Genomic DNA, 17,356 nt, shown 5'->3' on the forward strand with positions numbered 1-17,356 from the left:
TACCCACCCACAAAATGAACAGAACAGTTACCTTATAACAAATTTACTGAAATGTGCACATCATTTCTCAACAAAGAACTTTAGTACATTTAAATACATATTTAAATGAATGGGAATCATGTTAATTTACATACAGAAAAGGGGAATTCAAAATGATTTAATAATAGTACTAAATAAAACAGGCAGAGGATTCATCACCGTAAACCTTGAGCATAAAGAATTTTCTACACACATCAATACCAATTTCAACCGAAAATAAAAAGTTAGATATGCAACTAACTTCAAAATAACAGCTGGTTCAGCAGTGCATATTTAAAGTATGTGCAATACAAACAGGGTTTTAAGTTTCCTTAATGTACACCAAGACTTAACTTGTTTTTTAAAGTAAGAACTTGCGAATTCTGTTCCGAATTTTGGTCAATTTGAAACCATAAATGAGAGGATTCATGAGTGGAGGTATGACAAGAAATTCTATTGCAATAAAGTTTTTAAAGGGTTGAGGTAATTTCTTTGAACCAAATCGTATATTCATAAGATCAAAAAGTATTGTGAAAATAAAAGTAATCAAAGAGAATAAATGTGGCACACATGTTTGCATGAACTTTGCCCTGTTTTCTATAGAATTTACACATGTTCTAATGAGATATATGTAGGACCAAACTATAAATACACCATGAAATACATAAAAAAGTATTGTAATATATGCAGCTATGTTGTTAACCATAGTTTCAGCTGGGAAACAAGCAAGTGCAACAATGAGCCAATTCACACAGAAGAGTCTGGCAATATACGGGCTGCATAACTTCAGTCTTGATGTTAGACAAATATTCGCACCTATAAGGCAGAAAGGTGTAAACCAGGAGAAACACACTAACTTTATGAGTCTTTGCTTTGACATGATAGTGTGATACTGCAGTGGTCGACATATAGCCACATATCTGTCATATGCCATAACTGCAAGACTGGAGAGATCACTGCCTACAAATGAGTACAGTACATGAACCTGAACAAGACATCCAGGGTAAGAGATGACATGAACAGGAGAGAGCAGATCCCACAGAAATTTGGGGAAGAAACCTGTTGTTCCATAAAGTCCATTCATGCAAAATGCACACAGCAGAATATACATTGGTTCATGGAGGTTTTTATCCAAGATGATGGTCACAATAAGAGTTATATTTACCAGCAAAATGACACAATAACACAGTAAAGTGAGAGAGAAGAGAATAAACCTGTAGTTCATTGTTTCACTTAAACCTGAAAGATAGAATATTGTTATCACAGAGACATTATCCATTATGAGTAGAAGCTTTAAATGATATATAGTTATTTTGTCTGTTTTCTGTTCAGTGTTCCTTCATGAATAACACTCTCATCCCCTGATCTCACTGTTATTAGTATCTTGACTGAAGACTGCAGTGCATGAGCTGGGGATTTAAACCAACCAATCAGTGGACTGGAAGAGCTTTCATCATTAAACAATAATATGTTTACGCACAACTGGATACAAAACAAACAAGGTAATACCTGAAAGCACCTGGAGATTCACCACCACTTTATTTTTTTAAATTATTTGTCCACCAACAAAAACCTGAACCTTTGATGCCCAGTATAAATTAAACCTTCTTTATATTGTCAATTTTGAATTTTTAACCCAACTTGAGACAGACGTTTATTTTTTTGCCATTTCTTCTTTAGAGACAATATTATATGTGTATGAAGCTGAAGGCAGGAATGGGAGTTTTCAGATTTATTACTATTTGGGCTTGAGGCTTATACGAGCCCAGGTGACCAACTCCTCAAGGCCCTTCAGGATCCACCTTCTCCCTGGGACAGATTTTGTTGTCACAGTCAGGTCATCCATGAAGGCCCTAGTGGGGGGCTGTCGGACACCGGATTTGGTGAGGGGCTGTCTGCACTGAACCTCAGCCGACTTCACCAGCATGTTCATGGCGAGCGCGAAAAGGATCACTGAAATGGTACATCAAGTGATGATACCCTTCTCGAACTTGTGCCACTCTGAGGTTGTAGACCCAGCAGAGACTCTCAGACTGAAGCTGTTGTAGTAGTCAAGAATGAGGTCCCTGAGCTTGCCTGGTAGATGGTGCCGGTTTAGTCCCTCTTCGACCAGCTTGTGGGCTATGGATCAATAGGCGTTGACGAGGTCCAGCCACAACACCACCAGGTCCCCCTTGTTTTCTCGGGCTTCCCTGATAAGCCGGGTGACCACTCCTGTGTGTTCCAGACACCCCAATACCTTCGGGATCCCTCCTTTCTGGACCAAGGTATCAATGTAGGAGTTCCTCAGAATGTAGTCTGTCAGGCGCCCGGCAACAATGCTGAAGAATATCTTCCCCTCAACACTGAGCAGGGAGATGGTTCTGAACTGATCGATGTTCTTCGAGTCTTCCTCCTTTGGAATCCACACCCTGTCTGTATGCCTCCACTGATGATGAGCTACCTTGCCTCTCCTCCAGATCACCTTCAGGATCCTCCAGAGCCTGAGGAGTAACCTTGGGTAGTTCTTGTATACCTTGTAAGGTTCCCCACTCGGTCCTGGGGCTGAGCTTGCTCTTGCCTTCTTGACCACCTCCTGGGCCTCTTTCCAGCTGGGCTCCTTCCCATCGAAGTCCATAGTTGGTGCAGGTGGATTAATCAAGGACTTAAAGTGGCCCAGATCTTGCTCCCTGGATTCATCACTGAAGGTGTCTCTGAAGTGGAGGTCGATCTCAGCCTTGGAGCAGGTGAGCTGGCCACTGCGCTTCTACCCGAGCTGCTGTTTTGTAAAACCAAATGGTTTTGCTGGAAAGGCAGTTCGCTTCCTGGCCCTCTCCTTCCTCCCCCTTCTATGCCACTCGGCCCTCCTCAAGGTCGAAAGCTTCTTGCGGAGGATGCTGCTCAGCTCTGTGAGAGGTCCCTTCTCCTCCTCTCTTACCTCCTTGAACCGCCGCCTCAAACTCTTCAGCTCCTGCCTGAGCTGGTGGATCTTACTCGCTCTGTTGTTCATGGCGTAGGGGAGTTTCGCTGCTCTCTTCTCCTCCAGCCCGAACCTCTCAGCTGCTAGGCTGACGATGATGGTGGTCATTGACTGGATGCATCGGTCTGCTTCACACTTGGCCGTTGCTTCTAGGATGGAATCGGCGTCTTGATCGAACTGGAGCCACTCCTTCTCCTTGTTAGCTTGGGTCCACTTCACCCGCCGATGTTCTGTTACTCTGTGTGGATCTAGGGCTTGTGACACCTGGAGGCTCTGGGCACTGTGGGTTGACTCCAGGCTTAGCTCCTCCTCCACCAGGGGTAATTCCTGAGCTCTGTGCCACTTGCACCGTCTGCACGCATTTAATCCTGGCCTGATGGATCTTCAGGTCATGCAGGTTCTTACACACCTTACCGCAAATGCATTCTGTACTCGTCGTTTTATTTCCATTGCCATATGTCAGTGTCCTTTGGTCCATCCGAATGGGATGCTCATTCCCCCCCCCCCTTTCGGGCCTCCCTGGAGGAATTTTTCCGTTGTTTGATCTGTAGCTTGCTGTGGGTTCCCCCTCTCAGAAGATGCAGGTCGGGATGCTAACCCTAAATGCCCCATGGTGATCTCTCCGGGCTGTTCACTGTCTCTCCAGCTGTCACCACTCTGTTATTGGTAGTCACTGGTTGTTCCAAACAAAAGCTTGTGAAATACATCACCTTGTGATACACCTGGACACATCGTCAGTGATGTTAACTGAGGTCATTGGGTGTTTCGGGTCTTTCAACGATCAGACACCCTCACCCAGGCGACCCAACGGGGTTGATCAAGCCCCGGCTTGCGTCCAGGTAGCGCTACCCAACTCACGGCTCACCTCTCCTGATCCACAGTCACCTTGATGCAACTTCTGCTGCCTCGGTGGCCACCTTGATGGCCCTTCGCCTACTTGCTCCTGTAATTCCCAGCATGTTGTAAGCCCTGCAGAGAGACTGGCCTGCGAACCCTCTGCAAGGGTTGTAAATATAATATCTGATTAATATGTTTGCCAATCTTCAGTTTTAAATCAACTCCAAAACCAAGACCAAGATTTATTCCATGTGATTTAACAGAGGGGCCAAATTGTCAAGCTGCAGGGAAATAGTGTTGGTCTGTTCCTGGTTTTTAAATACAATTGGAAATTGTACCTGAAAGCCCCTTTATAAATGTTGACTTTATTTTATTTATATGATGAGAACAAACAAAGTCAGCTTTGATATAATGTCCTGTTAGTAACAAAAGAGCAGAGATAACCCAGTTGCTGTACTTTCATATGCATCTTTATCCTTTGTCTACCCTCCTTTTCAGTGTCAGACAGATGTTAGCTTTAATAACAGAGATTATCGCCCCATAGTGTTGTTTATTTAAATGTGATGGTGAACGCATTTGATTTCCTGATCAACAATGTTTTACACATGTTCATGGTGACATTATTCTGGCTCTAACGGCTTGAAAACTATAAATAAAGCTTATTGATCTTCACCGTACATGTATTCTGTCTTTCATACAGAATATGTATAAGGTTATAGGAGGTATTCAAAGAGGCAGCATGTGCTTTATTCAACAGATTTCTCAGATTATTACGATTATTAAGATCATTAAAATGGAATTATATAAACAACACCATGGTTTCCCATAGCAACAATCACAACAACTTGGGAGAATAGAACAGTGAACAGTGAATATAAGCTGCAATGAATAACACATCTCACTTTATCTGGCTTTCAAATGATCATTTAATTTAATCACCCTGTTTAAATCTCAGGGAATAATCAATGTGGGGAGTAAAAACTTTGGTTTTGTCTGTAACTGATATTGTTACAGCTTTTATTGCCATTGTGTTACTGTATATTAGGCCTGAATACTCTATTGTAATTGTCTGTATCGTGGTGAAGGCCAGGACATACTCAAGAATGCTGCTTTTTGCCACAATCAAAATGTTTCCAGCAGAAATGTTTACCAGGTACCTCTGTGTTAAATGAAAAGGTTGAACATTGATTACTTTCATCTCTCTCCTTTAGCAAGTCTTGCTTTTCTCAATGATATATTTTTTGTGGAAAGATATCTTAATACCCCCCCACAAAATGAACAGAACAGTTACCTTATAACAAATTTACTGAAAAGTGCACATCATTTCTCAACAAAGAACTAGAGTACATTTAAATACATATTTGAATGAATGGGAATCATGAAAATACACAAACAGAAAATGGTAATTCAAAATGATATAATAATAATACTAAATAAAACAGGCAGAGGATTCATCACCTTAAACCTTGAGTATAAAGAATTTTCTACACACACATCAATAACAATTTCAACCGAAAATAAAAGGTTAGATATGCAACTAACTTCAAAATAACAGCTGGTTCAGTAGTGCATATTTAAAGTATGTGCAATACAAACAGGGTTTTAAGTTTCCTTAATGTACACCAAGACTTAACTTGTTTTTTAAAGTAAGAACTTGCGAATTCTGTTCCGAATTTTGGTCAATTTGAAACCATAAATGAGAGATCTATGAGGAGGACAAGAAATTATTATAATAAAGTTTTAAAGGGTTGAGGTAATTTTTGAACCAAATCGTATATTCATAAGATCAAAAGTATTGTGAAAATAAAAGTAATCAAAGAGAATAAATGTAAGTAATAATATGTTTGCATGAACTTTTGTCTGTTTTCTATAGAATTTACACATGTGTTCTAATGAGATATATGTAGGACTCAAACTAAATACACCATGAAATATAAAAAGTATTGTAATATATGCAGCTATGTTGTTAACTCATATAGTTTCAGCTGGGAAACAAGCAAGTGCAACAATGAGCCAATTCACACAGGAAGAGTCTGGCAATATACGGGCTGCATAACTTCAGTCTTGATGTTAGACAAACATCACCTATAATGCAGAAAGGTGTAAACCAGGAGAAACACACTAACTCTTATGAGTCTTGCTGACATGATAGGTGGATACTGGCAGGACATGAGAGCACATATCTGTCATATGCCATAATCTGCAAAGACTGGAGAGATTTCAATGCCTACAAATGAGTACAGTACATGAACCTGAAATGTATACTCCAGGCAGATGACATGGCAGAGAGTAGATCCACAGAAATTGGGAAGAAACCTGTTGTTCCATAAAGTCCATTCATGCAAAATGCACAGGCAGAATACATTGGTTCATGTAGTTTTTACTCCAAGATGATGGTCACAATAAGAGTTATAATACCAGCAAATGACACAATACAGTAAAGGAGAGAGAAGAGAATAAACTCGTAGTTCATTGTTTCACTCTAAACCTGGAAAGATAGAATATTGTTATCACAGACACATTATCCATCATGAGTAGAAGCAATATTAATTTTTATCCTGAGGTAGTATACCCTGCGTAATTAAATAAGCCAGGTTCTGTCCCCTTATCTCATTGTTATTAGAATTTGTCTGAAGGGTAGTGCATCAGACGGAAGTTTTCTGGAAGCTGGGTGAAAGGAGAATTTAGGCAGCTGATCCTCAGAAGAGTTTAATGCAGATCGATGCATCAAGGAGATTGCAAGGTGAAACAATATACAAATATAACATGAGCAATTGTCACTCCCCTAGTCTGAAGATGTCTCACAGCATCACAATTTATCTCTCTACTATACTACCCATTCCAACAGCACATCCATGATTGGCCAGAATTGCTGTCACTCTCTATGTTACATGTAGGTGTTCGCATCCTATTGATAGTTAAGCTCAGCACAGATACCTTACTTTTTATGTTTTGGTTGCCTGGTGTTATACAACCTAAATTATACCTTTGAGACTTGAACCCAACCCTTTAAATAAACTATTTTCAGGTTAATCTCATGTGTGGCCTTCCCACTTTGTCCCTTGTTGTTGTCAGGACTCATGGATATATAGAGAGAAATTGTGTTATTTTGTAAAATGAAACAGAGCTGAGTATTACAGTGGCCCCAGAGCTTAACGCATCGTAACTTTAAGAAAACACAATTACATTTACAGAAACGAAATTACATTACAGAAAATCGACAACGAAGTGCTCAGAGTGGCGTTAAAAGTGATGATCATGCCAGAGATACAAAATGTCCAATACATCAAACAAATACGGTGCCCACACAGGGCTGGCAACCGCGGCCTGTCAATGCGCTCTTCAGCCCCCGCAGTGGCTCCTGCAAAGTGTTGCATATTTTTCGCAAATGCAGAACTTAACGAATCAGTTTTCATATAATTGATGGAACGTCACGTCTATTTTTTTAAATCATCATCGTATCAGGCCATCATGAAAATACCAGGAGCGGCGTGTGTGCGTGTGTGTGTGTGTGTGTGTGTGTGTGCTCCCAACAGCGCATACACACACACTGGCCCCGGGGCTCCGCTCACCCGCTCGAGACGCGCACAGTGAGATCAAAGCATCAAAAGAGGGGGCAAAATTGCTCTTTGATCGAGCGCGCTTCTACCTCTGCACAATATGGAGGTCAGCATGCTCACAAACAGGGGCTTACTAGCGCTGTTTATTCAGTTTAACAGGAGAACACGTTAGTCTCCAGCTCAGACCGTTGAGGAGTCATGACGCCTAAAGACAACATGATATTTGAGATCATGCAAAGCCCAGTGTCTCTGAGGGCTAACAGGATACATCTGCAGAACAGTTTATGATTTATTAAAATAAACCAAAAGTTTACAGCTTTACAAATTGTCCAAGATCACCGATTTGACACCGACTTTAACAACTTCAAACTGGCGGCAGCAACAACAAGGATGTCCATCACCTTTAGGTGTCCTCTGGAAACACTTCTCCATGTCATTTTCAGAATAATTGTGTTTGTAAGGCCGTAATTGCGTTTGTAATGTAATTGTGTTTTTTGTTGCAGGCGTTGAGCCTCTCAGGGCCACCGGGAGAGAGAAGAATTTAGCCTTGATCAATTTGTTTGCAAATCTTTAAATATGAATACAATTTACGACACAAGTTTGCATGTACTTCAACAGAGGATGTGAGGGCCAAGGATTGGCAGTCAATGTTATCTGTTCCTCTGCTCCAAAGAAAACTTGGATTTCAGTTTGCAGTCATTCAGATTTGATGTCTGTAAACAGAACTTGAGGTTAGTTAGTGTGTTGTATTTATACACACCCAGGGGGAGGTAGATCGCTGTATCACCCAGATAACGGTTAAAGGAAATGTTTTTTTCAATCATGCAAAATGCACAACGAGATACATTGGTTCATGGAGATTTTTATCCAAGATGATAAAAGAATATAAATATTTGGCCGCAACGACACAATAACACAGTAAAGGGAGAGAGAAGTGAAAATCTCTGGTTCAAGATTGAATTAAAAACTAACCAATCAGTGGTCAAATCTTGTAAGCACCACTGGATACAAAATAAACAAGGTAATACCTGAAAGCAGCTGGAGATTCACACCACGTTATTTTTCTTGCAAATATTTGTCCACCAATTCTACCTGAACCTTTGATGCCCAGTATAAATGAACCTAATATTGTCAATTTGAACCCAATTTGAGACAGACTTTGTTTTTTTGCCATTTCTTCTTTTTAGAGACAATATTAAATGTATGAAGCTGAAGGCAAGAAATGGAGTTATCGTGATTTATTACTAGCTGGAGTTAAACGACTCAAGAACGAGTGTCACTTTAAAGATTTGCAGTGATCAAGGTGGGAGGACAAGAAAGCAGGAAATTCTTTTCCGATGACTGAAATAGAGAGAATTTATTTGAGCTGGAAATCATGCAGATCAGTGTGTATTGTAAATATAGGTCTGATTAATATGTTTGCCAATCTTCAGTCTTAAATCAACTCTAAAAACAAGACCAAGATTTATTCCATGTGATTTAACAGAGGGGCCAAGTGTCAAGCTGCAGGAAGAGTGTTGGTCTGTTCCTGGGTTTTAAATACAATTTAAATTGTACCTGGAAAGCCCCTTTATATGTGTTTGTTTTTATTCAGTAACATCTAAGTTGACTTATTTTTTTGTATATGATGAGAACAAACAAAGTCAGCTTTGAGTATAATGTCCTGTTAGTAACAAAAGAGCAGAGATAACCCAGTTGCTGTACTTTCATATGCATCTTTATCCTTGTCTACCTCCTTTTCAGTGTCAGACAGATGTTAGCTTAATAACAGAGATTATTTGATAGTGTTGTTTATGTAAATGATGGTGAACGCATTTGATTTCTGATCAACAATGTTTTACATGTTCATGGTGACATTATTCTGCCTCTAACGGGCTTGAAAACTATAAATAAAGCTTATTGATTCTCACCGCATGTATTCTGTCTTTATACAGAATATGTATAATGTTATAGGAGGTATCAAAAGAGGCAGCATGTGCTTTATTCAAGAGATTTCAGATTATTACGATTATTAAGATCATTAAATGGAATTATATAAACAACACCATGGTTTTCCATAGCAACAATCACAACAACTGGGGAGAATAGGACAGTGAACAGTGAATATAAGCTGCAATGAAATAACACATCTCACTTTATTTGGTTTTCAAATGATCATTTAATTTAATCACCCTGTTTAAATCTCAGGAATAATCAATGTGGTGAGTAAAACTTTGCTTTGTCTTTATAACTGATATTGTTGTGATCTTTTATTGCCATTGTGATAATTGTATAATAGGCCTGAATACTTCCATTGTAATTGTCTGTATCGTGGTGAAGGCCAGGACATACTCCTAAGAAGGCTGCTTTTGCCAATCAAACAATGAGCAGAAATGTTTACCAGGTACCCTGTGTTAAAATGAAAAGGTTGAACACGACTACTTTCATTCTCTCCTTTAGCAAGTCTGTTTTTTTCAATGATCTTACCTTTTGTGCAAAGTATCTTAATGCCCCACAAAATGAACAGAACAGTTACCTATAACAAATTTACAGAAAAGTGCAATAATTACTCTCAACAAAGAACTAGAGTACATTTAAATACATATTTAAATGAATGGGAATCATGAAAAATACACATACAGAAAATGGGAATTCAAAATGATTTAATAATAGTACTAAATAAAAAGAGGTAGAGTGATTCATCACCGTAAACCTTTTTGCGAATTTTCTACACACATCAATACTCAATTTCAACTGGAAATAAAAGGATATGCAACTAACTTCAAAATATAACAGCTGGTTCAGCAGTGCATATTTAAAGTATGCATAAACATGGTTTTAAGTTTCCTTTAATGTACACCAAGACTTAACTTGTTTTAAAGTAACAACTTGCTGAAGTCTGTTTCTAATTTTGGTCAATTTGAAACCATAAATGAGAGGATTCATGGAGGAGGTAATGACAAGAAATTCAATTGCAACAAAGTTTTTAAAGGGTTGAGGTAATTTTTTCAAATCAAATCGTATATTCATAATATCAAAAAGTATTGTGAAAAGAAAAGTGGATCAAAGAATAAATGTACACATGTTTGCATGAACTTTGCCCTGTTTTCTATGGAATTTACACATGTTCTAATGAGATATATGTAGGACCAAACTATAAATACACCATGAAATACATAAATGAGTATTGTAATATATGCAAATATGCTGTTAACCATAGTTTCAGCTGGGAAACAAGCAAGTACAACAATGAGCCAATTCACACAGAAGAGTCTGGCAATATATGGGCTGCATAACTTCAGTCTTGATGTTAAACAAATATTCGCGGCTATAATGCAGAAAGGTGTAAACCAGGAGAAACACACTAACTTCATGATTCTTTGCCTTGACAGGATAGAGTGATACTGCAGTGGTCGACATATAGCCACATATCTGTCATATGCCATAACTGCAAGAAAAGAGAGGTCACTGAAGGCAAATGAGTACAGTACTTGAGCCTGAAGAAGACATCCAGAATAAGAGATGACATGAACAGGAGAGAGCAGATCCCACAGAAACTTGGGGAAGAAACCTGTTGTTCCATAAAGTCCATTCATGCAAAATGCACACAGCAGAATATACATTGGTTCATGGAGGTTTTTATCCAAGATGATGGTCACAATAAGAGTTATATTTACCAGCAAAATGACACAATAACACAGTAAAGTGAGAGAGAAGAGAATAAACCTGTTGTTCATTTTGTCATTTAAACCTGAAAGGTATAATATTGTTATTACAGAGACATTAGCCATCATGGATAGAAAGAAAACTTGACTTTCCTCCTTTTGTAGTATATCTGCAAGATTAACACAGGGTCTGTCCCGTCATCTCACTTTGTATCTTCTCTGAAGTCAGTAGCGCACAAACTGGGAATTAAAACCAACCAATCAGTGGTCTGGAAACCCTTTCATCACTAAGCATCAATCCGTGAACACAACAATTACCAAGGTAATACCAGAGGTCATCTATTGAGAGCCTGTCTACTTCCTGTTTATCCCGTTGCACCAAAAATAGCTGCAAATCACCTAGAGTGCAGTTGCGAGGTAGTTCTCAATTAACTGCAGCGAATGGAGCTTAACAAGCGAAAAACCTTTGACACTTGTCTCTAGACAAAGGGGTCCACATCTTTCAAAATCTCGTCTTTTCTGACCAACTCATCTAAGCCAGCTAATTCTGAATCTTGTTTAACCCTTGTGTTGTTCCTGGGTCGAATTGACCCAGAGTGTGTGTGTCTGTGTGTGTGTGTGCGTGCGTGCGTGAGTGCGTGCGTGTGATCATATGCAAGCCCTGGCCGTCAGGGGTTAGGGGTTAGGGTGACCTGGCGATTGTCATTATCCACCTCCTGGGGTAATTGAGACCAATGGATTGTCATTCTCGATTGTCATGGGAGGGGTCATTTAGACCCCAGAGAGGGCGCTGTGGTGCCTGTGGGGTCATTTAGACCCACACCTGATTCCAATTGAAAATCAAGGGGGGTAAGCATTAGACCCACATATAAGTTCTAGTGTGCCACTCTCTCACGGACTACGGTACGCATGTCGCGTCAAGAGCGTTTCACCAGAGAACAGGTTCTCCAACAGCTATTCTCCCAGCAACCATCCTCTGAACCCGAAGAGGATGAAAGAGCCAGACCGAGAAGCTGACGGACAAGGAGATGGAGAAGCAGACCAAGAAGCAGACAGAAAAGCAGACCGAGAAGAAGACAGAGAGGATGGAGACGGAGATGGAGACGACCGCGATAGCGACGAAGACGAAGACGACACAGGATCACGAAGACGACGGCCGGGGACGAAGACTACGCACTCCAGTGGGTGATGCTTCTGCAGATTCTTCATCCTGGAAGAAGAAGAAGAAGGAGGACAAGACCACTACGACACCACCACCACCGACTCGTGGAAAGAGAGACCTTCCCCTCAAGAAACGGGAAATAAATATGGTCCCCGAGGGCGACGCCGAGAGGAGGGTACTGCTGACGCGTGGGTGTCAAGTACAACAAGACTCTGTTCCGAGCCCAAGCGACCGTGGACGAGCAACTGGGGTTCCGCTCAGAGGTTAGTCTTTTTTTTTATATTATTATTATTTTATGTTATGTTAGTTATGTTATGTTATGTTATGTAGATAGCGCTGCTAGTCCCTCGCCCTCATCTCATCTCTCATCTCTTCTCCTCCTGTTTTTCTCCCTAGGCCGGTGTCCGCTCCGCCAGTACATGCCCAGCAAGCCGGCGAAATACGGGATCAAGTCGCGGTGGCCTATGATGGCAACTGCTTTACGCTTTGGAAGATGCAAGTGTACACCGGAAAGCCGAGCGGCGGACGCCCAGAACGGAAACCAGGGTTGCGGGTAGTGCCGATGTAACGAGGACTGCACGGTCGTGAACGTCACGTGCGACAATTACTTCACCTCCTACAAACTCCCCGGCAGCTCCTGAGAGGAAGCTCACCGGTCGTGCACTGTTCGAAGAACAAGCCCGAGCTCCCGACCGGGCTGCTCGCGTCAAGGGAAGAGAGGTTCTCATCCAAGTTCGCATTCACGCCACTGCCACTCTTGTGTCCTACATCCCAAAGAAAAAACAGGAATGTGGAAGCCCTGAGCACACGGCACCCTGAGGCCGACAGTAACAGCGAAAAGAGGAAGAGGTGTCAGATATGCCCCAGGAAAAAGGACCGTAAAACTCACACTATGTGCCGCGGGTGTAACAAATACATCTGCAAGGGCTGCTCACTTGTCTATTGCGCTACGTGTGCGTCCTAATATGGGGTGGGCTATGTGAGGGGGCCAACAGCCGGGGGAAGCAGGGACAACACAAGGGTTAAAACTTAATTCAAGTCAAGTCTGTGTCTGCTTGCTGGGTCTAACCTGCATAAACATGACACAGCTGAGTGACAGGAGGGAGAGAGAACATTTCAAACTTTGACAGCTTACAGGTGATGGCTCAAGGCCTGGAGAATTTCATTGCATGTCTGAAAGCAGCTCTAGAGAGCCGGAGTCCGGCCTATTTTCTCTGTGCTGGGCATGGTTCACAGCAAAAGAGAGAATGAAATTGATCCTTCACCTCATAATTTCCAACTTTTGAATATGTGACATATTTAAACTTCCTGTATCTGTTTCAAAGCATAAACATGGTAGCGTTTCTGTTGACTGACCCAAAGAAAAACGTTTTCATACCGTAGAGTCCTGTTAGTTGAGTACAAAAAGACTTTAATTCAAGGAAATACACTTGTCATACCAGAACCCTTCAGTAGCAGATCAGCTGCATTCAAGGAGCAGACACGTTCCCTGTGTTCAGCTTCCCCAGCAGCTGTCACACCCTTCACTTGCACCCAGTGTGGCCCAGGCATTGTGAGGTGAGTGAGTCTTTTGCTAAGCTTGATTTGACTATGATTGAAAGGTGTAAATCTCATCATACCTGTTGGATATCTAATGTCTACCCCCTATATCAAAAATAAAGAAAATTGTGTAATTCAGTTGGTCACTTTGTGGCTGCAGCGCGTAACAGGCTCTAAAGGAGGTCCATTCAACTTGTGGCCTATTCAATGGACACAGATCTTTTACATTCTTCTATGGCCTGCAAGACAGGCCGGTATATGTGTGATACAATAAAATTAAGGTATATCTCTGAGAAAGTTTGTTTTGATCCACTCTCCTCCGCTGTCTGTCTGTGCGATTATGTTAGTTTGTTATGAATCTGGTAATCTCCCTCTCGACCAGCGGATTACCTGCAGATAATGTCATAGCAGCAGGACAGAGGTCAGACAGGAGGAAGGCCTGATTCTGACTCATGTCACTCCTCTAGAAACAGTATTTAATTGCCCTGTCACACTCAAAAAGATATGCAATTATTATGATTAGTGTGTATGAAGAAAGAGTGGGATTAATATGTACAAACCGGTACCAGTGGCACACAATTTGGGCTTTTATGGTCATATCTCTTTCTCCCCCGATTGCTGGTTCCCCACTGGATTGTTTCACTGCTATCCTTGTGGATGGACTCTGACATCAGAGCTGTTGATGAGTCTCAAAGGCTTCACTGGATACTGTTTTACTATTTTCATTTTGTTTTCTACATTTGAGGATATGAACCCGTCAGAAAAACACAGCATGTTGTTTTTCAGGATTGAATGTGACCTTTGGCTCACGCATCCCACAGCTTCTTCTTACATAGTGCAGCACATATCTTGTTTACAGTTGCTGAACTGCTTAATGGATGAGTATTCATGCGAAAAAGTTCCTAAATTTCAAAGAGTACTGGTGATTATTTTTTATATTTGTGCTTGAACTGTGTTGCAGTTACAATTGTAAAGTTTGAGCTCTACAGTCTTTCAGAATTATTGTTAAAATTAAGTTATGTAATTCTTTCTGAAATTTAAGAACTGCATAAAAAATATGTAGATAAAAAAAAGCATTGGCATGTCAACACATCTGACTGTATGTGTTATGTTGACGTATGGAGTATCAGACCTGTTGACAGTGAAACAGCCCAACATGATAAATGCAAACAAAGATTTTGTTGTGGATCATTTATTGGATAGAATGTAATTTCTGTAACATGCAGTTCTTTCAGTTTGTAGCCATTTATGATCATTGGACAATCACAAATATTTACTTAATATCAGAACTGTTTAAATTGTTGACACAAAAATGTTGAAACATGCACCATACTGTAACACGTGAAGACAGAATAAGAGAACATTTATTACTGTTGAGTAGATTAGTACAGTTTTAAAAGGAACAGACAGTCACTGAACCACTGATATATTCTACATCAACAACATTCTGTTAAACACTTTCAAGCAAAGAAAAGAAGAAAAAAAAAGGTTCAGGATTAAATCTATTTTCCACATAATTGCCCATTTTGTACATATAGGCAGTGACTTAATTTCCCATGTTTATGTCGCGGTTTCAGAGAGCTCACTTTTAATGTTATAATCCATGGGTTGACAGTTTGAAACTTTCCTTTTAATATAAACTAAATTCACAAATTTGTTGTGAATTTTGGTAAGTTTGAATCCATACACAAATGGATTCACAGCTGGAGGAATAAGTAGAAACTCCATTGCCATAAAATTACTGAGATCCTGAGATAAATTCGGTGACCCAAATCTCATGTACAGTATATCTAAAAGGACAGATATGGAAAAAGTGGCAAGAGAGATCACATGCGGCATACATGTTTGCATAAACCTCCCCCAGCTTTCTGTGGATCTTAAGCATGTTCTTATCAAATACACATAAGTCCAAATAATAAAAAAAAAATGTGCTAAATAAAACAGAAGATTAAAATATGTGACTCCAATGTTTGCTGCGGGTGGCGAGCAGGTAAGAGTAAATATCATCCAGTTAACGCAGTAGATTTTCTTCACGTGTGAGCCACATAAACTTGATCCTAATAATGTTGCTGTGTTCATAAACATACAATAAAGAGGTATGAGCCACGAGAAAAACACAAAGACGGTGACTCTCTGTTTTGTCATGAATGAGTGGTAGGTTAAAGGTTGACATATGGCCAAATATCTGTCGTATGCCATCAGAGCCAAGATAGAAAAATCACAGCAAATCGATGAATGTATCACAAAACCCTGCAGCATGCATCCAGCATAAGAAATTACATGAGATGACAGAAGATCCACAAGGAATTTGGGGTAAAAACCAAGCGTCCCGTACAAAGCATTGATGCATAGATTACACAAAAAGATATACATCGGCTCATGGAGGTTTTTATCCACAACAATGGCAACAATGATACTAATGTTTCCCAACAGAATAATGAAGTACCACAGTAAAGTTAACAAGAAGAGAGTAATTTTATACTCCAATGTAAAATCTAAACCTGTAAGAGTTAACAGTGTGACAACTGAAGCATTTTCCATCATTTTAAAACATGCAGAATCCCTTTGACCCCAAAAAACATGTTACCTAAGTACAGGCGTGGAGAGCTTCTCTGCGTGACCATGTGCAGCGAGTGAGTCCAGTGACTGCCTCTCACATTTAAAACGTTATCTGAGAACAACAACAGTGATTTGGGATTCAACCAGACCAATCAGTGGACTGTTGAGGACATGGTAGGAGGGACAAACACCATGTCCCTCCTGTGTTGGATTTCGGGTCCTGTCTCCTCTTCCTCCTCTATGTCTCCTCTTCCTCCTCTATGTCCATCTCTATTACCAACAGAACTTTCCCTGCAGCCTGGACTGGACGCTTCTACTTCTACTTCAGTAGGTTCACACGATACACACGTTTCGCCTTTTTTTCTGGGTGGTGAACATCATAGGTGACAGGTCCCACCTGTCGGGTGGTGGTGTAGGGGCCTTGCCACTTTCCCAAGAGCTTGCTGAAAACGGCTCTCTACAAAATGGTGGTCAATAGTCATTTTTAATTAATATAGTTAAATTAATGTGTTACCTATTCTGATAGATTATTTCTCAAATCACCATTTTAATTTTACTTAATTCTTCACCTTAATCTGCACACACACACACACACACACACACACACACACACACACACACACACACACACACACACACACACACACACACACACACCTTTGGCAACCCTGCACGTTATATAACCCATCAGACTGCATTCAAAAGACACTAAAATAGTTTAATAACATTATGGATCAAATACATTGATAATAATGAATGTAACCAACAAGTGAGCTTTCTCACTTCCCTCTCATCTGTTGAGACTTGCACACATGTATTAGCATCAGCAGAACAATGAACTGAATGGCACTGCTGACTCATCATTGTCAGGATAATCTAGCTAGCTTTCTTAGCTAGCTTGTTTCCCCCAGTTTTCCTGGCTGACAAAAATTGGCACAACCTATTTAAATTGACCTACATTACAGTAGAGATACTATAAACCAGTGGTCGCCAACCTTTTCGAGACCAAGATCACTTTTTAATTCCAAACGTAAGCCGAGATCTACCACCCTGATATCTTCCAAAAAAAAACCTTAGG

At 40.4% G+C, this 17,356-nt stretch overlaps 2 protein-coding genes and 2 pseudogenes across 2 annotated transcripts; all 4 read right to left on the reverse strand.

Annotated features, from left to right (window-relative positions):
- Positions 1 to 379: 379 nt before the first annotated feature.
- On the reverse strand, positions 380 to 1,297 carry LOC118120121 (olfactory receptor 1019-like). Its single transcript, XM_035174832.2, has one exon. It carries the CDS (start codon positions 1,295 to 1,297, stop codon positions 380 to 382), a length of 918 nt encoding a protein of 305 aa, XP_035030723.2.
- A 459-nt stretch (positions 1,298 to 1,756) lies between these two features.
- Positions 1,757 to 3,395, reverse strand: LOC124854621 (annotated as a pseudogene).
- Positions 3,396 to 10,191: 6,796 nt separating this feature from the next.
- Positions 10,192 to 11,144, reverse strand: LOC118120123 (annotated as a pseudogene).
- Positions 11,145 to 15,279: 4,135 nt separating this feature from the next.
- On the reverse strand, positions 15,280 to 16,263 carry LOC118120128 (olfactory receptor 49-like). The gene has a single exon (XM_035174843.1). It carries the CDS (start codon positions 16,261 to 16,263, stop codon positions 15,280 to 15,282), a length of 984 nt encoding a protein of 327 aa, XP_035030734.1.
- Between the last annotated feature and the right edge of the window lie 1,093 nt (positions 16,264 to 17,356).

Source organism: Hippoglossus stenolepis, chromosome 13 (genome assembly GCF_022539355.2).
Source record: "Hippoglossus stenolepis isolate QCI-W04-F060 chromosome 13, HSTE1.2, whole genome shotgun sequence".
Classification (NCBI taxonomy): domain Eukaryota; kingdom Metazoa; phylum Chordata; class Actinopteri; order Pleuronectiformes; family Pleuronectidae; genus Hippoglossus; species Hippoglossus stenolepis.